Source organism: Myotis nattereri (assembly GCF_964212035.1).
Source record: "Myotis nattereri genome assembly, chromosome: 8".
Classification (NCBI taxonomy): domain Eukaryota; kingdom Metazoa; phylum Chordata; class Mammalia; order Chiroptera; family Vespertilionidae; genus Myotis; species Myotis nattereri.
In genome coordinates, this window is record NC_138083.1 from 3045428 (window position 1) to 3070983 (window position 25556).

The following is a 25556-nucleotide window of genomic DNA, read 5'->3' on the forward strand; positions in this document are numbered from 1 at the left end:
ACCAGCGCAGTTTGACGCTGTGGAGCCAGCGGGGCTCCTGGGTTGCGGGGCTTGGCTGCCTGGAAAGGGGTGGTGGAGGGGCAGGCAGAACAGGATATGCCCGGGGGGGGGGGGGCGGCGGAAAGAGGGGCCATGCTCAGTCCCATGCTGAGGGTGTGGGGTCTCCCTTTCATCGCCCAGTGTCTTGGTAGAGTTCTTGCCCCCCGAGGGGCAGGGCCTGATGGATGCCCCACACCCATGACGACCCAGGGCCCCCTCCCTGCACCTGGCTTTCGTGGAAAGCTGCTGGGGGGAGGGGGGCCTGGGGGCATTCGGTGCCTTAGTGTCCTCTCTCCCCATTTCCTGACATGGGGGCCGCCCCCTGCAGGCTGGGGACAGCAGTGCATGCGGAGCCAGGCCTGCCAGCGATGCGTTTACTTTCACTGTAAAGCTTACATAGTGCTCAACGCTTCACAGACCGAACCCATCGCACCAGCTCGGTTCTGTGGCGTCTTTACTGCTATTGCCCCCATTTGCAGCCAGGAATCCGTGCCCAGAGAGGGTCTGCGACTGACCCAAAGTCATACACGCAGTGAGGCCAGCGAGCGGCGACACAGCTGTGACAGTGCGTTTTGTCATCAAGGTAGAGAACAGCAACATGGAAAGCCCAGGGCTATTGTGCTGGACTCTGATGATGGCCGCTCTGTTTCCACTTGGCGGGTGTGGCCCTCACACGGAGGCCTGCCCAACATCCCTGCCTCCTGCCTTCTTCCCATGAAAAATCCTCATCCCTTGGCTTAGGTATTTTCCCAAGCTTTAGGGAGGAAGTCCATTTGTTTGCACTATTTCATGCTAAGGTGTGAATGACTAACTTGCCGGGAATAGCTGCATTTAAAAAGAAAACGTCTGTCTTAACCTCAGCACTATTGGCATCAGGGACAGGTAATTCTTCCTGCTCCTGGGCAGTAAAGGAGCTCCACCCACTAGATGCCAGCAGCATCTGCTCTGTCATAACAACCAGACGTCTCCAGGCGACAGCGAGTGGCCTACCTGGCCCTCATTCTGTGGGTGGGACACGGGAAAGGATGTGGCCAGATGTCTGAGTGGGGAGGGACAGGCAGATGGTTCCCTTCAATGACAATCTGAGGGAGGGTCTGTAAGAAACCAAGAAGGAGTGTTTCTAAGCAGGATCCGGGGTTGCCTGGCACCTTCCTGCCACTTCCTGGACCCTCCTCTGTGCCCACGCCACCCAGGGTACCCTACAGGATTCTCTCGGCTTAACCCTCAGCAGCTGGCCGCTGGCCGAGGGCAGCCCTGCTCTTCCCTCACCAGCGAGGAACTTGGCCTCCGTGAGGTTACCTGACCAGCTCAGTCACACCCTGTCCACGCTCTGCAGCCACACGCTCTGCCCTCAGCAAAGCCGTGGGTGGAGCCCGTGTTTGCCGGCAGAGTGGCTTGTGGGCCCTCAGCAGAGCCTGGTGCTGACCAAGCATGCCAGCTCTGTCCAGGCGGAGGATCGCTGGTTTGCTGGTCAGAGTCCAGCCTTCCTGTCCCACCCTCTGGCTTTGTGTGGGGACCTTGTCCTGGGTGAGCAGGGTGGGGGTGGGGACTCTGACAGCCCACAGGCCCTGCCCCAGACTGGACAGCTCTGTCCGAAGCCTACTGGGCATCTGGCCAAGCAAGCAAGGCACTCAAGTGAGCGTGGGCAAGGTGGTGGGGGCAGTGTCCAGATGCCGGCAGCCTGTGTGTGGGCAGGCGGCTGACCACGGCCCTGGCGGTGTGCCTGTCTCCATGGCATGGAGCTGCAGTGTCCACATCCTCCTCGTCCTCTGGTTGCACAGCCCAGGCCAGTCAGTGAGGGCGCGACCTGGCTGGAGGGTCCAAGTGATGCCCACCTGAAAACGGGACTGCTCACTCATTCAGGGAGAGTTGATGAGCCGGGTAAGGGGTGCGAGTGTGTGCACGGGTGTGTGTGCACAGGGTGTGGGAGTGTGCACAGGGTGTGGGTGTGGACACAGGGTGTGGGTGTGTGCACAGGGTGTGGGAGTGTGCACAGGGTGTGGGTGTGTGCACAGGGTGTGGGTGTGAGCACAGGGTGTTGTGTGTGCACAGGGTGTGGGAGTGTGCACAGGGTGTGGGTGTGGGCACAGGGTGTGTGTGTGTGCACAGGGTGTGGGAGTGTGCACAGGGTGTGGGTGTGGGCAAAGGGTGTGGGTGTGTCCACAGGGTGTGGGTGTGAGCACAGGGTGTTGTGTGTGCACAGGGTGTGGGTGTGTCCACAGGGTGTGTGCGTGTGCACAGGGTGTGGGTGTGTGCACAGGGTGTGGGTGTGAGCACAGGTTGTGGGTGTGTGCACAGGGTGTAGGTGTGGGCACAGGGTGTGGGTGTGGGCACAGGGTGTGGGTGTGGGCACAGGGTGTTGTGTGTGCACAGGGTGTTGTGTGTGGGCACAGGGTGTGGTGTGGGCACAGGGTGTGGGTGTGGGCACAGGGTATGTGTGTGTGCACAGGGTGTGGGTGTGGGCACAGGGTGTGGGTGTGAGCACAGGGTGTTGTGTGTGCACAGGGTGTGGGAGTGTGCACAGGGTGTGGGTGTGGGCACAGGGTGTGTGTGTGTGCACAGGGTGTGGGTGTGGGCACAGGGTGTGGGTGTGGGCACAGGGTGTTGTGTGTGCACAGGGTGTGGGTGTGTGCACAGGGTGTTGTGTGAGCACAGGGTGTGGGTGTGGGCACAGGGTATGTGTGTGGGCACAGGGTGTGGGTGTGGGCACAGGGTGTTGTGTGTGCACAGGTTGTGGGTGTGTGCACAGGGTGTGGGTGTGGGCACAGGGTGTTGTGTGTGCACAGGTTGTGGGTGTGTGCACAGGGTGTGGGTGTGGGCACAGGGTGTTGTGTGTGCACAGGGTGTGGGAGTGTGCACAGGGTGTGGGTGTGTGCACAGGGTGTGGGTGTGGGCACAGGGTGTGGTTGTGGGCACAGGGTTTGGGAGTGTGCACAGGGTGTGGGTGTGGGCACAGGGTGTGTGTGTGCACAGGGTGTGGGTTTGAGCACAGGGTGTGGGTGTGTGCACAGGGTGTGGGTGTGGGCACAGTGTGTTGTGTGTGCACAGGGTGTGGGTGTGAGCACAGGGTGTGGGTGTGTGCACAGGGTGTGGGTGTGGGCACAGGGTGTGGGTGTGGGCACAGGGTTTTGTGTGTGCACAGGGTGTGGGAGTGTGCACAGGGTGTGGGTGTGGGCACAGGGTGTGGGTGTGGGCACAGGGTGTGGGTGTGAGCACAGGGTGTGGGTGTGTGCACAGGGTGTGGGTGTGGGCACAGTGTGTTGTGTGTGCACAGGGTGTGGGTGTGAGCACAGGGTGTGGGTGTGGGCACAGGGTGTGTGTGTGCACAGGGTGTGGGTGTGAGCACAGGGTGTTGTGTGTGCACAGGGTGTGGGTGTGGGCACAGGGTGTGGGTGTGGGCACAGGGTGTGGGTGTGAGCACAGGGTGTGGGTGTGTGCACAGGGTGTGGGTGTGGGCACAGTGTGTTGTGTGTGCACAGGGTGTGGGTGTGAGCACAGGGTGTGGGTGTGGGCACAGGGTGTGTGTGTGCACAGGGTGTGGGTGTGAGCACAGGGTGTTGTGTGTGCACAGGGTGTGGGTGTGGGCACAGGGTGTTGTGTGTGCACAGGGTTTGGGAGTGTGCACAGGGTCTGGGTGTGGGCACAGGGTGTGGGTGTGTGCACAGGGTGGGTGTGAGCACAGGGTGTTGTGTGTGCACAGGGTGTGGGTGTGGGCACAGGGTGTGGGTGTGGGCACAGGGTGTGGGTGTGAGCACAGGGTGTGGGAGTGTGCACGGGTGTGGGTGTGTGCACAGGGTGTGGGTCTGTGCACAGGGTGTGGGTGTGTGCACAGGGTGTGGGTGTGAGCACAGGGTGTGGGTGTGAGCACAGGGTGTGGGTCTGTGCACAGGGTGTGGGAGTGTGCACAGGGTGTGGGTGTGGGCACAGGGTGTTGGTGTGTGCACAGGGTGTGGGTGTGGGCACAGGGTGTGGGTGTGGGCACAGGGTGTGGGAGTGTGCACAGTGTGTGGGTGTGTGCACAGGGTGTGGGAGTGTGCACAGGGTGTGGGTGTGTGCACAGTTTGAGCTCCCTGTCTAGCGGGGAGGGAGGTGAATAGGAGGCAAGCAAATAAGTAAAACAGCTTCGGCTGTGATGAGACACCAGGGCTGAGGGGAGCAGGGAGGCCCCACTTCAGGGCGGGCACAGCAGAGCCTCCCTGCGGAGACGCACACGGCCCTCAGGCGCCAGTGGCGGGAGCAGCTTCCTGTGGAGGGCACACTGCAGGCAAAGGCTCCTTTGCTTGCTTGAGGCCACTGGGGTTTCACCGACTTGCTGGTGGGCCATGGGGGCTGGAAGGGGCAGGCGGGGCATGTGGGTGGGGTAGTCTGGGAGTCACAGGACACATCACATGGCGGAAGAGTCCGTGGTGAGGAGAGCATTTGGAGAGTGTCAAAGAGCCACAGGAGCACTGACTCAGTCAATCTCAGCATCGCAGTGCACGAGCGTGGCCTGTCTGCCCCCCACGTTTCATCTGCGCACACAGGGACGCTGTCACCGACTTCACTTGTGCACAGAGTGGGAAGGGCAGTGCGGGGTGGGAAATGACAAAACCACAACCTCCCAAGCACCACCCTTGCTCTTAGGAGCTGCCTGCAGAGCGGGGACAGGGGCTGTGGGACCTCCAGGGCCCGCCCTCCCCATGCACCCAGGCTACCTCCACTGTCCAGCCGGCTGTGCACACCTGGCGTCCATGGGTTCCTGGTGGCTGAGGAGTCCAAGCCAGCTCCCCCCTGCAATTCGCTGGTTTGCCAGGGGCTGGGAGGATGGCTGATAACTCTGATCCTTTGAAAAATGTCTACATTTTTATTGAGTTTAGTGTAAGATGTTTTTTAAAGTCAATGCTTTCATATGTTAAGTCTTCTCTTCACTTCCCACTCCCCCATGAGCTGGATAAATGCAGCCCCACCTCCTCCTAATAATGGAAAATTCCTGGGGGGATGGCGGGCTGGGACTTGCTGTCTGCACAGGCACTTCCTGTTGCCCAAATGATAGTGTTAGGATGACAAACTCTGACCCAGGCCAAATGATTGAGAACCTGTCCGTCCTCATTTCCCCAAATTAAGTCGCGTTTCTCTTTTCTCGGGCTGGTGAGCTTTCCCGCTGGGCCTCTGCCGGGATCATCTGTTTCCGCAGGCTGCGCTGGGAGGAGCGCCCCTTTCTCCTGGGAGGAGACAGGAGCTGGTGCTGGTGCTGGAGCTGGTGCTGGAGCTGGAGCTGGTGCTGGAGCTGGAGCTGGTGCTGGTGCTGGAGCTGGTGCTGGTGCTGGAGCTGGTGCTGGTGCTGGTGCTGGTGCTGGTGCTGGTGCAAAAGGAAGCTGCTTTTCAGGCCGCAGCCCGGCCCGCGGAACTCCAGCTGGAAATAAACACCTTCTGTGTGACTTGTGAGCAGACAGGGATGTAACAGAGCAGCAGATGGCTGTCCCAAAGGGCCCAGAAGCAGGGCATCAGAGCTGGTCCCCCTCCGCGGCCAACAGGGGGCCGGCCTCACCGCTGATGCCACTGAGCCAGGCCCGCCAGCCAGGAGAAGCCCCTGCCCTGTCGCAGGTTAGGGCCGAAAGAGTAAGTGTCAGGACCCCTGGAGTGGGAGAAGTGGGTTTCCAGAAAATGCTGTGCCTGTACCACCTCGGAAGGGTCCCTGTGCAGATTCCCTGGAGGGGACAATGCTGGTGTGCTTTGATCTGGCCTCAGCCACCAGCAGTTGCCACATCTGCTGACCACCCATAGGGGCCTGATGGTGCCAAGCCCTGTGGGACCCGGCAGTGTCGAGATGAGTGCAGAGGCAAGGAGCTCCCTGTGGGGTGGGGACAGAGCAAGAGCTGGGGGTGGGTGGGTGCCCGAGACCTCTGTGCTGGCCTGGGAGGTGACAGTGGCCACCGTGGTTCTCAGCGCACTCACTGGTCTATGCTGGGCTGCTCGGTGTGGTCGCGGCGACCCGGGGGATGGAGGAGGAGACTGGGGGTCTGGGGAGCGTGTTCCATACAGAGGTGCTGACCGGACAGCGCCCTGCTTGGCAGCTCATGCTGGCTGCAGGCCTCTCCAGGCTGGAGCTGGGCATCTGAGCACCTGAAATTTTCCACTCTTCTCTGGATCCTCATTGCTGTCTTGGCAAAGATGTCTTGAACCTGAAAGCTTGTCCATCTATCCTATATGATAAAAGCGTAATATGTAAATCGGCCAAATGGCCGAACAGCAGACTGACCACCCGGGACCACGCTGACACCCACTGGTGCCAGGCCAGCTAAGGCAGGTGTGATGCGATTGGTCCGGGGCCCGGCCATTGCCCCATGATCACCCTGCAGAGAAAGGTCCAGACCACTGGCCAGCGGGGTGATCAACTGGGGGGCTCCACAATCGGCCCAAAGAGGGAGGCCCAGGACACTGACCGGCGGGCTGCGGTAGGTGGACAGGGCCTCCCTCTGTGAGGGAAGCCCAGGTCCTGGGTGCTGGAGGGAAGCCGGTGCCAGCAGCCAGGGGAAGGAAGGCCTGCTCCTGCACGAATTTCGTGCATCGGGCCTCTAGTTTTTATTTATTTTATTTTTTATTTTAAAAAAATATACTTTATTGATTTTTTTTTACAGAGAGGAGGGGAGAGGGATAGAGAGTTAGAAACATCGATGAGAGAAAAACATCGATCAGCTGCCTCTTGCACACTCACTACTGGGGATGTACCCACAACGAAGGTACATGCCCTTGACCAGAATTGAACCTGGGACCTTCAGTCCGCAGGCCAACGCTCTATCCACTGAGCCAAACCGGTTAGGGCTGGGCCTCTAGTTTTTAAATAAATGGAATTCCTGTCACTTGCATGGAATTCACCCCAACTGAACATGTTCATGACTTGCTTCACCTGGGTTGCAGGTGTGCTGGGGGACACCAGACACACACAGACGATGCACAGGACACAAAACTGAAGACATAGATGATCAGTGAGCCGGCTCACTGAAAGGACGTCATAACAGAGGGAGCAGAGGCTCACACCTTGACGCGCCTCCCGGAACCTACCAAGCGCCTTTGCAGAGGAGAGAAGGGAGGGTCCCAGCGGTCATTCCCCGCCCCTCCCCAGCCAGGCTTCCCTCTCACCCCTCACCCCCAGCATCGCTAGTCCTTCAGGGGCTACTTCATTCGCACATCAAAGTCCCAGAAGAGACTCCCCTGGGAGGGACTGGCCGGTCTCAGGGGACCCAGGTGGCGGCCCCTTCTGGAGTTTGCACATCTGAGTGCAGCCACTTTGTCCAGCCCTCTGAAGGGTGAGAGCAAGGGTCACCCAGGTGCCATCCCTGTGGGTCCAGCTGTGTGGGAATGCAGAGCGCCCCTCCTTTCCTTTTGCCATCCAGCCGGCCCCCCAACCCCTCTGAATGGACCAGGCTGGTGCCTCCGTCCTCGGTCTGGGCTCCGCAGGGTGCAGTCCCTGGGGCTGACCACTGGGCAGGTAGGCGCGGAGGTGGGGTCAGGAGTGGGCCCGTGGGACCTGCCCTTGGGCACAGTCCAACCCCAACACTTTGGATGACTCACAAATTAGCCCTGTGCCTGAGGGGCCATTGTTTTCTGTCAAATTAAAAAGAAAAAGCAGGCCATGTGGCTATTAGCTTTGGAGGCCAAAGGGTAGGGCTAGGGCTGTTTTTGAGCCAAGTTACCAGTTGGACAGCGACCACTTTGAACAGGCCTTTCAGGTAGACCCCGCGGTGCCGGGCCAGTGTGGGAAGAGGCGGAGGTGGTCCCGAGAGCCCCGGGCCCTGCGTGCGGCTCTGGCCCTCTGGCCGGGCCTGGGCTCCGCTCCGGCCGCCCCCGCTGCCCCCGGCGGAGCCCTCGCCCCTTCAGCCGGCGCAGCCTCAGGCCCCCTCCAGGTCTGCAGACAAAGCCCAGGCCTCCAGGGGCGAGATTCTCCGCCCACCTGATCGCTGTGCCCACGGCGGCCTGTGGTGGGGAGCCGCGCTCCCGGCGCTTCTGCCAGGGCCCCGCCTCTGCGCCCAGGTCAGGTCGCCTCTTAGGAACCCTCCGGCCTAGACGCTCCCGGCACGGGCAAGGGCCAGTGTGGGGTGGGGGTGGGGTCAGGCCGGTCCACCCGAAAGCCACCCCGCCCCGCTTGGAGGTGCCGGGACCGCTCGGGCGTGTGCTCGCCTGGTCCTGTCCGCCTCAGAGGAGACCAAGGGCAGGTTCTCTCGTCCGCGCGGCCGCGGCGGCGGGAGCGGGAAGGGGCTGGCCAGCGGCACGGAGCCCGGCCGCCTCTCGGTTCCCGCCTCTCCCGCGGCCCGCACGGCTCCGCAGGGGTTAACGGGGGCGGGGCAAGGCGGAGGGCGGAGCGAGGTGGCCGCCCGTCTCCCCTCCTCCCCGCGCCCCGCGAGGCCCGGGCCGGCTGGAGCGCGGAGCCGCTGCCGCCGCCGCCCCCGCCGCCCCTGCCATGCGGCTCGCGCGCCGGGGGCCTGGGCTCGGGGCGCCCCCCGCGTGCCGCCCCCGCTGAGTCCGCGCCCCCTCCGCCGGGCGCCGCCGGCACCATGGTGCAGAAGTCGCGCAACGGCGGCGTGTACCCCGGCCCGAGCGGGGAGAAGAAGCTCAAGGTGGGCTTCGTGGGGCTGGACCCCGGCGCGCCCGACAGCACCCGGGATGGCGCCCTGCTCATCGCCGGCTCCGAGGCCTCCAAGCGCGGCAGCATCCTCAGCAAGCCGCGCGCGGGCGGCGTGGGCGCCGGGAAGCCCCCGAAGCGCAACGCTTTCTACCGCAAGCTGCAGAATTTCCTGTACAACGTGCTGGAGCGGCCGCGCGGCTGGGCCTTCATCTACCACGCCTACGTGTGAGTGTCCGGCCTCCGCGCCCCGCCGGGGGCTTGGGACCGAGCCGGGACCGCGTCCCCGGGGTGAAGCGAAGGGCGCAGACTGGAGAGATTTTTGGAGAGATCAGGCCGGGAGGAGTTCTGGGGTGCGGGGTTCAGATCAGAGTGGGGGCGCCTGTCCCCCGCCCTCTCCCGCCTCCCCCCTGCGGCTTGGCTGGGTTGCCTCAGCCCCTCCCCTGCGGGATGGGGTTTGCGTAGCCCCAGCCACCCCTCCTTGGCCCTAGAGAGGCCCCTCCCCACGGCCATTGCACCAAACAAAGGGCCTGCGGGGAGGGAGGGAGGGCGGCGCTGCCCGTCTTGCCTCTGGATCTGGACTCCTGGGGGTCCCCCTAAGCTGGGCTCCCCCAAGGAAGGGGATGATGGCGGAGGGGCTGGCCTATCTTCCCCAGCCCCCCAAGCAACTCACTCCATCTGGGGAGAGTTTCTGGGTTGCTGAAATGGGGAGGGGTCCTAACATGACTCCCCTCCCCCAACCCGAAGCTCAGGGAAGTTGAGTCCTGCCCCTGGTGCTTGGAGCTGGCCCTGACCCTGCCTGCATCCCTGGGTCCCCCCTCCCTACCCCCCTCCCGCACAGCCCCCTCCCCCCAACCCTCTCCCGCACAGTCCTGAGGCCTCTCAGTCCTGAGGCCTCTCGGCAGCTGCGAGCGGAGCGGGAGGAGCAGGGGTGTGCCTGAAGCCCCCTGCGCATCCCAGGCTCTGACCCTCCTTGGCAGAGTGGACACCCAGGTGGAGGGGGGCTGCTGCCGGGGCCTGCCAGCCCTGACCGGAGAAGGGTGGTTGGTTCCCCAGGCCTGGTGTTCAGGGAGCTCCTCGCCCCGGGTCAGGGCCAGTGGCCTCTGGCTGGCCTCTGTGCACATGAGTGTCGTGGGTGGTGTCTGAGAGTGCGTGTGTCTGTGTCCTCTGTGCATGGGCTCTGGGAGTGCAGGCACTCTCCCATCCCAGCCAGGCCGGCCGCTCGGCCATTTTGTGTGCGAAGCGTTTTGGGATGGGAGTGAGGGGCAGATTCTGGGAAACTGCCTCCCCCTGGCCTGATGCCCACCTGGATGAGAGGGGTGTGTGCTTGTGAGTGTGACCCACTGAGTGTGACCAGGGACCTGGGCCCATGTGTCTGGACAGACCCTCCATGGGAGGGGGCGGTGGCCCTGGGAGGGAAATGCCAGGCTGCTTGTGGGGAGGGTGTCCTGGGGGGACTATGTCCCCAGCCCCGGCACCCAGCCGCCCTGGGAATCGCACGAGGCATGGACTCCTGGCATGGTGAGCATTAGCCCCAGGGCCCCCAGATGGCTCTGTTCTTCCTGGGCTGGCTGCTCAGATGTGCTCTTCAGCCTCGGAAGGCCCAGTGTCTGCTTACCAAGGACCCTCCCCATCTGGCTGGGGGCCCAAGGGCCTCTGGGTGGGACAGGCTGTGGTCATCCAGGTCCTGGCCCGAGGTGACCTCCGGTACATACACAGCCCATCCCCACAGCCCAGCTGGTGCTGGAGGGTTTGCCATGCTTTGGGCACAGATGCCTCTGGCTGGCAGCTTTTCCTGGGGGTCCCCTCCGGGTGGCCTCTCCCTGCTTGGGCCTGAAGTGGGCGGCTCTGTGCCAACTGCCTCCTGAGAGCGGCCGTGTTCAGAATGAGAGCAGGGTGTGTGGGGACCCTGGGCCGGCTCTGGGCAGCCCTGAATCAGGGTATGGGGCCAGCAGCGTGGGGGGCTTCGTGGCATTAGCCCTCACTGCCAAGGCAGCCCTGCCCTGCAGCCTCTCAGGCCTCCTCGGCCCCTCTACCGAGGGCACGAGCTCCCTGTCGCCCCTAGCTCACCAGTGGGGGCTCAGACTCATGGAAAGACAGCTCAGTGGTAGGCGATTTCTCTTGGGGAATGGGATAGGCAGGAGGGATCTGCAGCTGCTGTTGGTTTAGGCGCTTAAGTCTAGTCTTTGCAGGCCTCAGTGATTTTATCAGTAAAGTGGGCACAGAGGGTCTGGTGGAGATGAACTCCCAGGGCTGGTGCAGTGGGCTCTCCCCACTATGACAGGGCCGTCCTGCTGCTGTGACTCATTGCCTGCCATCCTGTCCCCAGGTGTGGAATTCTCCACTCTCCCTGTGCCCAGCCACCCATGGATCCCAGCCCCACCCTGACACAGGAAGCCTTCAGTGCCCACTGACCCCCAGGGTGTGGCCGCCCGGTGCCCTGCTCCCTTGCCCAGCTTGGGCTGACAGCCTGACTCATGCTTTGGCTTGTGGATTCATTAATTAAATGAAGTGCAAGTTCCTCCTCCTCCCCGGTTCTGCGCGGGGGTTCTGTGTCAGGCTTGGAAACTGGTGGAGGGTGGGGACACGGTCTGGGGCTGGCAGTCCTAGTGAAGACCCATCCTGGGCCTGGGGCAGCAACTGAGCCCTCCTTGGTCACCCTTTAGCCTTTTGTCTTCGCGCCTGGTTTCTGGAAGATGGGGGTGTCCCAGTGGATCTCAGGGGACAGCTGTTGCCAGAGGTGGGAGGGAGGCGACTGCCCTGTGGCCTCTGGGCTTTGTGGGCCTCAGGCCAGGTCCCCCTCCCGGCCACCCCCTGCGAAAGGGCCTCTCTCTGCAGACATGCCTGGGCACAGAGCTGTGGCCATCCCGCTCCTGGCCTGTGAGCTTTGCCAGAGGCACTCGAGACAGGAGCTGTCCCTGAGTTGCAGGGGGAGGAGGGTGTAGGGGTTGGGGGGGGAGGGGTCGGAGACCCCAAGATGTGGGCCAGCCTTGGCAGAAATACCTGGGACCTCCCCCGCCTGAGGCCCCGGAGGGTCCTTCCTGTGCTTGTGCTGGATGGGGAGTGGGCCCTGGGCAGGCGCCCCAGGGCACACACGTGCTCAGGGTGGGATTCTGGGAGGGCAGCTTGAGAGTTTCCACGGCTCCTTCAGTGCTGCCTCCCTCAGGTGTCGCCTCTCAGCAGTGACCCCTGGCAGTGACCCAGCCCTTCCATGGGAGCCCGGCAGCCCTGTAAGTGCCCCTCCCCACGTCCACCCTCACACCACGGCCGGGACTCGGGCCCTGGGGGTCTGTGCACCTGAAGGTGGGGGATTCTCTATGTAAGAGGATTTTCAGGTACAGGGTCCAGAGTTTGCAGGGGTTTCTCAAAGGGGGTTCAGAGGATGTGCTTGGGAGAGGGCCTGTGGGGGTGGGGACTGCGGGCTCTGGGCCAGCCTGGCTGGGACCTTGCCTCCACTGATGCTCCCAGACCTCAACCCCAGTTTCCTCATCTGTAATGTGAGGGTAGCACAGGGCTGGGTGCGTGTGACGGCCATGCAGCTCGTCACCATGACTGGCTCAGCAGGAGGGGCCCCGTCCTGAAGGGGGTGTGGAGGGCCCAGCAGACAAGGGCTGGCGTGGGCTGACAGCGCCCTCAGCCTCCTGCCCCTCAGTCCAGCCTTGGCCAGTTCTCAGTCCCGGCAGCCTGAGTGAAAGTCTCACTGCCAGCAAGGGCCTGCTGCCTGATGCGCATGGGAGATAACACGGTGGCACTGGCTTTTGAAAAAAGAAAAAGTCTTTTATTGTGAGGTCTACAGGCAAGGAGACAGGAGGTGGTGCTCAAATCTGTCTCCCCACCCAGGGCTCCAGCCGGATTTGAGGGTTTCAGCACCGCGTCTTCCTGGACAGCGCACCTGCGCTTCTGAAAGGCTCAGGCCCTCACGCCGTCCCAGCCTGCGGCTCTGCGGGGGCAGCCGCTGAGGGGCCACAGCGCTACCGTGAGGTGTCCAGGGTGTGACTTGGGAGTGAGGTTCACAGGTGTGACTCATGACTGGTGTATCCAAGGTTTAAACTTGGGTTTTGGGTTTTGTTAGAAATAGGACAGGATCAGTTTGAGCTGGCTCTGTGGTTGCCAAGGGGTTCGGGGCTGCTGCTTAGACACGAGGGCGCCCTTGGACGTGAGGCCTGGGTCTGACGCTTGTCCAGGAGACTGGCTGCTTTCCTAAGGAGACTCGAGCTCTGCGCTGCCAGGCATTGGGAGATGCTCCTGCTCTGCTGATGGCAGACATTCTGGCATCCTGAGGCTCCACACATGGAAAAACACCACTGTGGGCAGCTTGTACCCATGAACCCCTGGACCGTAAAAAACGCCACATGGGCCCTGGGACTCTGGGTTTCCACGAAGGCTGTGTCTGGCGCCCCGCCCCCTTTAGGCTAGTCATGTGCTGACCTAGCTCACATGGGCCGCGAGGCTGAGCCCACTTTGGATGGGACTGTCCCAGGAGCGTGGGAGATGCGTGCCAGGAGGCTGGAGCTCAGCTGAGCTTTCTGACACCCATCTGCGGACGGCACTGGCAGCCTCTCTCACACGCCTCCTTCGTGGCAGCGCACAGGCATTGCTGGCAGAGGAAGCGCGCCTTCCTGTTATGACTGCGCGGCGCCTGTCCGGCCCTCCCTACAGAGCCCCAGCAGCGGTTTGGGTCCAAGGCAGAAAGAAGAGAAGAAGACCCAAGATTGTCCCCCAAGAACGCCGCCGTGGTGCTGGGCCTGACTCAGGCCTGCCCTGCCCCTGGCCAGGCTCCCCTCTCCCCTCTGAGCCCAGGCTGGTGTCCACAGTCCCGCATCCCGCTGACCTGTTCGCTCCCTTCCCTGGCAGCTGGTACAGCAGTGAGCGTGCTCCTGGTGAGGGGGGAGTGTGCAGGAGAGAGCCAGTGCCAGAGAGATGACTGTTCCTAAAGCCTGGCATCACTCATGTGAAGTAAGAGAGTCAGAGCCATTTATTTAGCACATGGGCTGGTCTGGCGTTGGGGGTGGGGGTTGGGGAGTTAGTTATTTGAGGCTGAGACAGACCATGCTTTTTTGTTGTTGTTAATCCTCAGCCGAGGATATCTTTCCATTGATTTTTAGAGAGAGTGGAAGGGACAGGGAGACAGAGAGAGAAACATCGATGTGAGAGAAACACGTCAATTGGTTGCCTCATGCACGTGCCCCAACTGGCACCGTGCCCTTGACAGGAATCAAGACCCTTCGGTGCTTGGGCTGATGCTCTAACCACTGAGCACGCTGACCAGTGCATAGACCATGCTTTTAATTCATCTGGAAGGAAATAGGGCTGAAGACCTTGAAGGTCTCAGTGCCCCTCAGATGGGCACTCCCCGGCCCTGCTCGGGCCTGCATTCCGGAGGCTCCGCTGGACCCAAGTGGGAGCTGTGAGGACAACTTTGCAGAAGAATAAGGTGCCTCTAACATGATTTGCCTCAGGAAGTTTGTGTGGCTGTTTCTGCAGCCCCTTCAGTGTTGTCTCACTGGAGTGCTGGGCTGGCCGGCATCGGGAGCCCGCTGTGGAGGGGGCGGGGGGCAGGGGTGCAAGCCCCAGTGGAGGGGTTCCTCCTGGGAGCAGGTCTGAGCCCTGGTTAGGTGTGGGGTCAGTCACAGGGGGTCTTGGAAAGGCGTTTCCCGGCTCCCCATTCTATAGGGACTGGTGAGACGATGGGTGTTGGCGTTTGATGTGATTCCTCTCAGGTGCTTCACACACCTGCTGTCATTTAGCCCCAGACACTGAGCTGCGGGGCCCCCGGTGAGGTAAGGCGGGCAGCCAGAGTGCAGGCCCGGCAGGCACTGGGCTTCAGCGGCCCCAGCTTCCCCTGTGGCCCCCGCATACCGGGAGGGGAGGCCCGCTAGGGGTGGTGACCTGCCTGCCTCCAGGAGGCTGTGGCTTCTCTCCAGCCGCTGGCTGCCCAGAGCCTCTGTCCCGCTGCCCAGCAGCAGGCGTTGCCAAAGGGAGGGGACGCTGGGGCAGGCAGGACCATGCCTTTTGTGGCAGCTCCTTGCAGAGGCTCTGAGGGTCGGGCTGTGGCTGCTCCACTTGGGAGAAATGGGAGGGTGGGTGAGTCCCAGGCCGCCAGCCCCGAGTCTGAATTTCGTCCCCGGGATGTTGGATGGTGTTCCTTCTGGATCATTCTGCAGAGTGTAGGCCCCTCCCTCCCCCAGGTCCTGTCCACTCGGCTCCAGCCCTACCTGGCCTCTCCGTCTTCACTTAACTAGACAGCTTAGAACTTAGAGTTTGCTTTCCTATTTAGGTTTGGAAAGAGTACTTGAAGCTTTGTAGGGAGCCCAGGTGTGGGGAGGTGGTGAATCGCTTCCAGAAGCTGGTCCCTCGGCAGGGGGTGGGTGGTGGGAGGAGCCTGGGCAAGCACTTTGCCAGCTGGTGTCTGCGTCCTGTGTGCAGGGCACTGAGCTGGGCCCCTGGTGGACAGGTTGTCACGGGAGCCTGAATGGGTCCACAGGAGTTGAGAAGTTTGTTCACCCAGAGAGACCCAGCCTTCACGAGGACGCGGTGGCTTCCAGCCCAGTGTGCTGAGGGAGAGGGCCGAGCCGGGCGCTGGTCGTGGTCCTGAACACGAGCTCATGGCTGTCTCTCCTTTTGGGCAGCAGCCAGCCCTCGTGGAGTGGGGCTTGGCCCCACTGGTGCTGGGGAAGGGGCTGCTCATCTGGATCTCCTGCTTCCGACTCCAGATCCAGCCCTTTGTGCTCACAGGGCCTCTGCTCCCCAGACAGCCTCCTCTCTGACGGGGCGTTAATGAGCTGAGAGCTGAGCACCATCCTGGGGAAGGAAGTTGGTGTCTGACCCAGGCAGCGGGCTGACAGTGCCACTCTGTCTGAGCAACGGGAAGCCACTGCCTCTGAAACACTTGGTTATGGTTTATTACCTTTTCTGATTGCAAAAATGACAATAACCATCGTAGGAAATTGGAAAGATGCTGGAAAACGCAAGGAAGATTGCTCACCCTCTGAGTTATTCTCAAGCATGTGGGCTTGGCTGTGCATTCCTTCCACAAGAAAGGACCAGACTCTGGGGTCCTGTCTGCTGCGGTGTACAGTGACAGTGTCCTTGAAGAATCCCACTGGAGGCATAGCTGGTGCCTCCTCGTGCGGGCGACAAGGTTGCCCTGTCCCCAGCTCCCCTTTGTCCGGGGCCCTTGGTGGCTCAGGGGAGGAGACAGCAGCCGTGGTGCTGTCTGGAGGGTGGACGCTGAGTGATCACACATCTGGTGCCAACCGGGAAGTCGGGACCAAGGCTGGCCTGGGAGGGGCATGTTCCAATGAGGCCTGCGGCGGGGAAGTGCTCTCTCCGGGGCTGAGAGGACACTCACTAGAGACGTTTGTAGGGCACAGGTATGAGGGGGCAGCCTGAGAACTGATCGGAGGGTCTTTAGGATGAGTTTAGGGGAGACTGTCATGGGGGAGGCAGGCCTGGCTGTCCTGTCAGCCTGGGGGCTGAGGCCAGTGTCCCCCTCCGCCTCCCTGGTCCCGCATGGTGCTTCCTGTGTGAGGCTGAGGGCCCAGCAGGGCGGGGACGTGGGACCTGCAGGGGCAGGAGCCAGCCGTGGTGGCCCTCTGCTCAGGCCAGCTCCTCTGGCAGAGCAAGGACTTACAGAACCCCAAAGGTACCGCATTGGGGGTGGTGTGGCAGGGAGCTCAGGACGGGCAGGCCCAGGGGACACAAGCCAGGACTGGGCCCACAGAGTGAGCTTGGGGGGTGGGGCTGAAGCTGACAGACACGGAGCTCAGTGTAAGCTGTGGAAGGAGACACTTCTGTGAGGGGAGCCCCCACAGCAGGAAGCCACCCCCCTGTGGGGACATGGCAGTGTCACCCCTCAGGCTTCCCGAGCAGGTGTCCTTGGTCTGGTGGGAGGGATGGGGCCCTTGCCAGTAGGGGGGTGCCCATGGCTCTCCCCACCCAAGCCTGTCCTGTCACAGAGGGAAACTGAGGCACGGGTGGGGAAGGCATGGCCTGGGCAGACCAGAGCTTCCCGAAGGCTCGGACCTGCCAGCATGGCCTTGTCTCGCTTTTTCCTCTTCGTTTCTTTGCCTTCATTTTCTTTAGTTGTGGTGAGATTCACAGAACACACAAGTAACCATTTCCAACCAAACAGTTCCGTGATGCTGAGCGTATTCTCCGGTTTCAAAATTTCCCCATCGCCCCATAAAAACGCCAAGCCCGTCCGCCCGTGTCCCCTCCTCAGCCCTCGGGGACGACTGGCTGCCCTGGAGCCACACCGTCTGTTCCTCAGGTGGCAGCCACCGTCTGTGATCCTTCCTGCTCGAGGCTGAGGGTGTTTGCCCACATGGAGGCCCCCCACCTGTTCGTGTCCACCTGTGAGCCACTGTGACACCCCTGTTCCAGTGTCCGCATATGCTGCCACTCCTCAGGAATGGGGCCTTTTTAATGAGTTGCATTTGCCCCATCGTGGGCTCCCTGGGGCGGGCAGTGCCCCCCAGACCCCACCCTCCACCTCACAGCCTGCTGTGCGTGGCCCTACAGTCTGAGTGGGCTTGAGCTTTGGCTCTCAAGCTGGATCTGACCACGGCGAGGGCAGTTTCGGCCGCCCCTCGGCAGCATGTGGGGGCCGCCCCTGTGTGTGGGTTTTGCTGTGCACTTGGGGAGCCTGGGAGCAGAGCAGGTGAGGAGAGCAGCGGACCCCTGCTCAGAGGGGTCAGGACCCCCTACCCCTGGAGAGTAAACTGGGAAGAGTTGGGTGCTGGGTAGCCTCTTGGGGAAGCTGCTGTTGAAAAGGAACCCTGGGAGACAGGGGCGGCGGCTGTGATGGATGTGGGGCAGGAGAGTCCCAGGCAGCAGAGGAGTGTGCACAGGCGTGGGTGTGGGTGCGGGGGTTGGGGGGGGGGGGGGAGCTGGCCGGCAGGCTGAGAACAGCGGGGGGAGCGGTGTGCTCTGGGCTCTGGCTCCATGGGCACCTGGAGAGATGGGACAGTCAGGGCCCCGGGTGGAGAGGAGCCGAGATGCGTGAGGTCTTGGGAGGGAGAGGGATGTGCACGAGGACCCCTGGTGGGGGTTGTTGTCTCTGTGGAGGTGGGGCTGGGGGTGAGGAGGCCCAGACGGGGTGGCTGCTGCCCGGATGTGTGTGGGCGGGCAGGGGGTGGGCTCTGATGTGGTGGGGAGGCACTCAGGAGAGCCGTTGTCCAGCCCTGAGGTCTGAGTTCGGACAGGTGACTAATAGGGAGCCAGTCACCCAGGTGCAGCCACTGTCTCTGGGGGTCGCCTGGCAGGCCTTGGGGAAGCCGCCTTTGCTGCGTGCGGAGATGGCGGGTCCCTGCCAGGCCTGGCTGCCCGGGGCAGCCCTCCACACAGGCCGCAGCTGCCGGGGCACTAGGCCCCTCCCGGAGGCCTGCTCTTCCTGGAGGAGGGTAGGACCCCGACCTCCACACCCCCTGTCCTGGAAAGAGCCCGCAGCCGAGGCTTGGGAGGGATGCTGGCCATCCTGGGTCCCCTGAGAGCACCTTCCTGCCCTGGTTTCGGGAGAGACGGGCTGGATGAGGGGCCGGTGTGAAAAGGCTGTGGACGTGGACGGGCTGTCCGGCCAGCAGGGGAGGGGCTGCCAGTGGGGGTGGGGCACAGGCCAGCCAAGGCTGCTGGTGGAGGCTTCAAATGCTGAGACAGGAGCCGGATCCGCGGATCTGGGGCCTCTTAAGTCGTGGACTCTCAGGTCCGAGCCAGTTATTGAGCATGTGCTGTATACAGGGTCCCGCGCGCTTGCCTGCGTTTCCTCCCTACACCCTTAGGCCCAGGTGGGAGCCACCAGAACCTTCCACCCTCAGATTAGGTGTCGCGTTGGACAGGAGTGGTGAGCCTTGGCCCCAAGGGAATGGTCTGTGTGCACCACCTCCAGCCTTGGCCCCGCTGCCTCTGACCCTGGCAGGATTACAAAGTGATTTTTCACGACTGGTTTCCGCCCGGAGCAGCCGTCAGCAGCTGGGCTTTCCGTCACTCCGCAGATTGGAAGTGGCAGTGGGTCCTCGAGGCAGAGCAGTTTATTAGGGGGCAAAATTAGATTCCAGGCTGAAGTGCTAGCCGAGGTCCTCCCAGACGAGGCGGGCGGGGTTCCCCAGGGAGCCTGGCCAACAGGCTGCAGGGGGACCTGCCTTGACCTCACACTGGCTGCGATGATCGCCCGGCCCAGTCCCTGGGCACTGGCTGGAAGGGACATCATTCTGGGAAGGGGTGTTTCTGCGGACCCCTCCAGCAGAAGGGGGGGCTCGATCCTATAGCGCCCCCCCCCCCAGCTCTTCAGAGCGTCCTGTTCTCATCTGTGAAATGACAAAGAGCCCCTTCCAGCCTTTAGGGTTTTCATGTGCCTGGTGTTGCCACCAGTTCCAGCCTGTGGGGAGCTCGATGTTAGGGACCCCTCCCATCCACCTCTTCAGCTCTGCCTCAGAGCAGCCTGCAGGGCCGGGGGAGGGGGGCTATGAAGTGACTTGCCTTCATCCTACCCCTGCTATTCACTTGTTAAATGTTTGTTTCATTAAGTATGTAAAATGAGATTAATAACCCAGCCATCTCTTGAGTCAGTCTTTGGGGGGAGTGAGGGAGTCTGGGCTGGGGACCCTAGGAGGGGAGCTAGGGCTCCATCCACCTGCATGGAGGTGCTGCTCTGTTGCCCCCTGCCCCCCAGTGGAGGGGGAAATCAGCAAGGAGGCGGCATTGGCTTTGTCATGTTTGTTTTTTTAAATTCCTGCATTCAGATGGGGAGCGGGGAGGGCAAGAGGAGACAGATGCAGAGGGGCGTTTCTCTGAAGGTGGGGGGGGCGGTCCCCTCCTAAGCATGAGGGCAGGCAGAGGGCATGTGCACACACCTGCACGCAGACGTGCACCTGGGCCTGCAGGTGTGGCAGGGGCGACCACCTTGTGGGCGTCCTCAGGCCTTGCCTTGGGCTCCTCTGGTTGGTGACTATGCTCTCCACCCTGGTGGCTCCCATCACCTCCCCCAGGCCCCTCCCTGCCGTCTCTTCCTACACCAGCCTCCCAGCCCTCAGGACTCTGCGTCCCGTTTCATAAGAGGGGTCCTGCCTCTGCTCAGTGCTCAGGCTGCACCTAGAAGCCCCGATGTCTGGCTGAGGTGTCTCCTACTTCTGTGGGTCCTGGAGGGTGGGGCCAGCCTCCCTTGTGGGCGCTTGTGACTGGGTCAGCGCTCGTGATTCTGGGGGCCTCTCAGTTCAGGAGGCCGTTCTCCCACCGCCCAGGTGAGCGCTCAGCCTGAGGTCACTTCCCACACTGGCCACCCTGCCTGTCTTCCATCTTGACCCCTGGAATCTGGACCAGCTGCTTGAGATGCTTGTCTCCTTGGCAACTGCTGCCAGGATGGACTCTCCACTTCGAATTCATTATCATAATTAGCTTCAGGCTGCGGGAAACCACCCTCCATCTCCCATCTTTTCTTTCTTGCAGCCTGGACATCACCAGGGCTCCCAGGGCCTGGTCCAGGTGTTGGAGAGGCAGGACAGGGCTGGCCTCTAGGTGCGGGCAGGTAGGGCTGCTCACCTGCCATCTCTCTTGTCTCTGTGCGGGGCTTAGGGGGGAGTGGACCCAGGTCCTCGTGAGCTGCTCTTGTCCTCCAGGACTGGAGGGGGCAGCGTTCTGGGCACACAGGGCTGCCTCGGGACACATGGAGTGCAGTGCTGCCCCTCGCCTCTCCCGAGGGCAGGAGCGGGAAGAGGGTGTTTTCTCTCTTTTTAAAATGTTTTTATTGATTTCAGAGAGGAAGGGAGAGGGAGAGAAGTAAAGAAGCATCAATGGTGAGAGAGAATCATTGATCACTGCCTCCTGCACACCCCACACTGGGGATCGAGCCCATAACCCGGACATGTGCCCTGACTGGGAATCGAACCGTGACCTCCTGGTTCATAAGTCATGCTCAACCCCTGAACCACGCTGGCTGGGCGAGGGGTGCCTTCTGACCCACAGCTGCCAGCTCCCGGAGCCCAGGGTGCAGGAGCTGGGAAAGGTCTGCGGGAACGGGCGGGAACACCGCCTGCTCACCTCCCGAGCAGGCGGGAGACGCGGGCTCGGCCCACGGTGAGCCCTGGAACCGCAGGGCCGCATTGGCTACCACGCCCTCACCCCGCAGGCGGGGGAGCCTCCTGCCGGAGACCGGTCGCCCGGGGCGGGGCCTCAGTGGGGTGTTCCTGTCACTGAGGATGCTGTGCCCAGAGCCCATTGTCCTCTCAGGGCCTGCTCCCTCCCTGAGTTCCCTCCGGCCGGGCGCCCGTGTGCTGGGTGGGGTGGTGGCGGGCCACCAAGGTGCTCGCTGATAGGAAGAGGCTGGACATCATGTCTTTTCTCTGCTGTCCAGCCGCTTGGCGGGGGGGGGAGGGTGCAGTCTGTAGGAGCCCAGGCCTGTCTGTAGGATCAGGCCTGCGGGCCTGGCTTGTGGGAATCTGTCATCTTTGGGGATGTGCCAGGGAGACGCGCGAAGCCCCCTGTCTGAGCCTCCTCGGGGTGGGTGCCAGGAGCCTCACCCACTGGGTGCCATCTGTGCCCGTCTGTTCCAAAACTTCAAAAACAAGCCTGGAGCTGTCGCTGGCACTTTCTGGGGTGGGGCCACTGGGAGGCGTGGGCCTGTCTTCTTCCTACTCTCCCGCCACGGCCCTGGGACAGAATGTTCTGGAATGTCCATCAGAGCTGGCCTCAGGAAGCGGGGCTGAGAGGGCCTGGCCACTTCGGGACTCCCGAGGAATGGCCTGTGTGGGGGAAGCCCTGCGCACGAGGGTGACAGCCAGGCATCTCCCTGCCCGCTCTCCTGTCTGTCAGACTCGCCTGGAGCTGGCCTGGGACAGTCCTCCCGAACGTGGCACCCTCTTCCCTCTTCAGGAACACCCTGCCCCTTTCCACCCTGGCCCGCCAGGAGCCTCCTCATGGACACCTCCACGGGGAAGCCACTGGGTGAGGTGACGCCTGGCTCCCGCATCCCTGGTGCCCCTTTTGTGATGGGTGGTGCCTTCTTTGCCTCCCATGCCAAACCTTCAGGCCCCAGCCTGGAGCTCCCATCCCACCCCTGGCGGATCCACTCTGGGCACGGGCGCCCCTTTCCCACGGCCAGGTCGGGAGAAAACACCACCAGGCAGACAGACAATTACAATTATAAGACACAGGAGATATTTGGACTTTTTTCCAGGGCTCAGTTAATTGAATAAATGGGCTAATGAATGAAGGAAATGAATTGCGGTTTGAAATGTGACTGGTTCTCCATGGGCACTGTGTCAGCAGGACTGTGGGTGCCCATCACCCTCTGCCAGCGCCTCTGCCATGCCCACGCCCCAGGGAGGGGTTCTATGTCTCTGGGCAGTCACAGGCTGTGGGCGCATGGGCAAGGCCACCGGAGGCTTCTTGGTGCTAAGTGCATGCTCAGGGCAGCCAGGCTGGGGCTCAGGCAGGACGCCCAGCAGTAGGGCACTCGCAGGGCTGGGGTGGGGCTGGGCCCGAGAGGGTGTTGCTGTGGCCAGGCTCAGGTTGGACAATGTAGTGTTAGCCCCAAAGGATCTCAGCCCCTCCACCCACTGGGACACTTATGGTCTCGACTCTTGGGACCTGTGGAGCTGGAGCTGGGAAGATGGGGTGTCCAGGTCGTTAGGACATGTGGGAGGGGTGTGATGTGGGGCCCTGGAGCAGGCCCTCAGCCACCACGGACTCTGCTCCCTGAGACCCCACCCCACCCTGCCTGTTCTGGCGGGTCCTCTGGGTGCTCAGGGTGCTCTGGGGGCTGAGGGCTCTGGGGGCTAAGGGCTCTGGGGGCTCTGGATGCTCAGGGTGCTCTGGGGGCTGAGGGCTCTGGGGGGTCTGGGTGCTCTGGGGGCTCTGGAGGCTGAGGGCTCTGAGGCTCTGGGGGCTCTGGGGGCTCTGGGGGCTGAGGGCTCTGGGGGCTAAGGGCTCTGGGGGCTCTGGGTGCTCTGGGGGCTCTGGGTCCTCTGGGGGCTGAGGGCTCTGGGGGCTCTGGGTCCTCTGGGGGCTCTGGGGGCTCTGGGGGCTCTGGGGGCTCTGGGGGCTGAGGGCTCTGAGGCTCTGGGGGCTCTGGGGGCTCTGGGTCCTCTGGGGGCTCTGGGGGCTCTGGGGGCTGAGGGCTCTGGGGGCTGAGGGCTCTGAGGCTCTGGGGGCTCTGGGGGCTCTGGGGGCTCTGGGTCCTCTGGGTCCTCTGCGGGCTCTGGGTCCTCTGGGGGCTCTGGGGGCTCTGGGGGCTGAGGGCTCTGGGGGCTGAGGGCTCTGAGGCTCTGGGGGCTCTGGGGGCTCTGGGTCCTCTGGGTCCTCTGCGGGCTCTGGGTCCTCTGGGGGCTCTGGGGGCTCTGGGGCTCTGGGGGCTCTGGGGGCTCTGGGGGCTCTGGGGGTTCTGGGGCTCTGGGGGCTTTGGGGGCTCTGGGGGCTCTGGGAGCTCTGGGGCTCTGGGGGTTCTGGGGCTCTGGGGGCTCTGGGGGCTTTGGGGGCTTTGGGGGCTCTGGCTGGGGCTCTGGGGGCTCTGGGGGCTCTGGGGGCTCTGGCTGGGGCTCTGGGTGGCACTTTGGATGGGGCCTCGGCATCCACGCTGCCTGCACAATGGCTCCCGATGCCTGTTAGTCAGGAGCTGGCAGCACAGCCAGCACATAGAAGTCCGTGGTTGGGACTCCCACCAGGGCACCGGGTCACACAGGAAGGGCCGCCCGCAGAAACACAGGCAAGGATTCTGGGCTGGCTGTGCGTGAAGGTCGGTATTAACAGGAAGACGGAAGAGTTTCTGCCTCGGAGCTGAGGAAGGACACGTGAACGAGGAAGCGTGGTGTTTGGGAACGCAGCCGGCATGGCGAGGCCAGTGGGCGTCTGGCTGCGGTTCTTATGTGTCCAGGAAGCTGGGCCTGTCCCCTTTTACTCTGAGTTTTGGGGCCGACCAGGCAGATGAGGGGCATGGGCGAGACTGTGGGATGGGTCCTGGGGCTACTCTGGGCGTCTCCTGTTTTGTGTCCTGGCTCACGGGCTCCTTCGCCACCTCGGCTGACGGCGCCTCCCTGGTCCCAGGTTCCTGCTGGTCTTCTCCTGCCTCGTGCTTTCCGTGTTCTCAACCATCAAAGAGTACGAGAAGAGCTCGGAGGGCGCGCTCTACATCCTGGTGAGCCCGCGGGGGAGGGGCTGGCCTCGGACAAGGCGTCCCACCTGCCTCTCCCCCACACCCCAGCCCCCAGTTATGCCCCAGCCTGACCCGGCCTGGTCCCCACCGTGTGTCATCACAGTGCCTGACCACCCCCATTGCCCCTACTGTCCGTTCTCACAGATCCCGAGGGCCCACCTGGCGCCCTCCACTGCGGAGACATGGGGTGTGCCCCGGTAGACGTGGGTGCAGGTAGGGCGGGGGCTGTGATGCTCACGGCAATCCCATGAGGGCCAGAGGCGGACGCTATGGCAACCACTGTAATTTCGGTGCTGCTGTGAGTGACAGAGGGGTCTCCCCAGTCCAGAATGCACCTCTGAGGAGCCCTCCCACCCCAGCCCTCCCCTGGGGCTGCCCCAGGCTTCGGGGAGGACCCTAATGACACCAGCTCAGCCAGGCCTCCCAGCCGCTGCCGTAGTCCCTGCAGTGGCTCAGCTGCGGCTTCCCCTGCAGGAAATTGTGACCATCGTGGTGTTTGGCGTGGAGTATTTTGTGCGGATCTGGGCTGCGGGCTGCTGCTGCCGGTACCGCGGCTGGAGAGGGCGGCTCAAGTTCGCCCGGAAGCCCTTCTGTGTGATCGGTGAGGCCTGGTGGGGGTGCAGGATGGACATAGGCTCTGGAAAGAGTGAGGAAGCCAGGAGAGACTGCAGAATGCTCCACCCTCTTGGCATCAGAGGTCGTGGTTAATGTGGCCTGAAAGGCAGGGGCGCAGGGCAGCTGTGCCCAGGGCAGGGCTGGCGGATGATAGTCAGTCTCCACACTGGGTGGGTGCTCTGCATGCACCTCTGTCCATCTGTCCATCTTCCTGGAACCCAGGTGGAGGGTCCTGTCCCCCACACACAGCTGCCTCGAGCTCCCCCTCTCCGCAGACATCATGGTGCTCATTGCCTCCATCGCCGTGCTGGCCGCCGGCTCCCAAGGCAACGTCTTTGCCACGTCTGCACTCCGGAGCCTGCGCTTCCTGCAGATTCTCAGGATGATCCGCATGGACCGGCGTGGCGGCACCTGGAAGCTCCTAGGCTCTGTGGTCTACGCCCATAGCAAGGTGAGCCGGCCTTGGCGGAGGGTGCAAGGGCTGGCTGGACAGAGCCCAGGAATTCTGGCCAGCTTTCCCGCACAGCCCCCAGCCCGTTTGGCCCTGTATGAAGCCACTGGCCCCGAGGTTGGATGGGAGTGCTGGGATCGATACCCTTCACTGCCCATTTAGGCTGCAGCTGGTGTTGGCTGCTGGCAGTGGGGCCCTTAAGGTGGCTGCAGCTGCGTCCCAGCCAAAGCCTCTTCCCACGTTCTAGGGAGCTACCAGGAGGCCCAGACCCTGCCCTGCCTGGCTGTGCCTCCCTGGTGTGGGTCGGCTCCATTGCGGTGCTGGCCGCCAGCTCCCAAGGTCCCATGTCCCCCTACCCACTCTCCTTCCTGTCTGAGCCCTGAGGTGGGGGCTTGTTCAGCAGGAACAAGGGCGTTGGTCCCTCAAGGTGCTGGACCCCTCAAGGGTGGCAGGCAGTCAGGTGTCTCCCCAGGCTCAGGGAAGTTGAGGTAGGGTGTCAGGTTCCAACATTCTTGCCTGATGGCCTGCCAGCTGCTTGGGACACTCCCAAATCTGCACAGATGTGTGTGCTGGGCTGTCCTTGCCACTGTCCTCCCAGGTGTGAAGGGCACAGGTGTGGGGACACCCAGGAAAACCAGCCACCCTGTTGCCTGCTCTGAGCTTGGAGCCATGTGGCTGGGCAGCTGCTGGCCCAGGCTACTGGGGACTGT

The 25556-nt window shown here is 62.8% G+C and overlaps 1 protein-coding gene across 11 annotated transcripts in view; it reads left to right on the forward strand.

The window, feature by feature from the left end:
* Window positions 1-8570: 8570 nt before the first annotated feature.
* Window positions 8571-25556, forward strand: part of KCNQ2 (potassium voltage-gated channel subfamily Q member 2) — a gene marked incomplete at its 5' end in the record, with an annotated part of 44853 nt that continues 27867 nt past the window's right edge. For all 11 annotated transcript variants that reach the window (XM_081097103.1, XM_081097106.1, XM_081097109.1 and 8 more), the window contains 4 exons: window positions 8571-8866; window positions 23672-23762; window positions 24255-24381; window positions 24671-24846. In XM_081097103.1, the coding sequence (XP_080953229.1) occupies window positions 8571-8866; window positions 23672-23762; window positions 24255-24381; window positions 24671-24846 (690 nt within the window). The remainder of the gene's footprint in view (window positions 8867-23671; window positions 23763-24254; window positions 24382-24670; window positions 24847-25556) is intronic.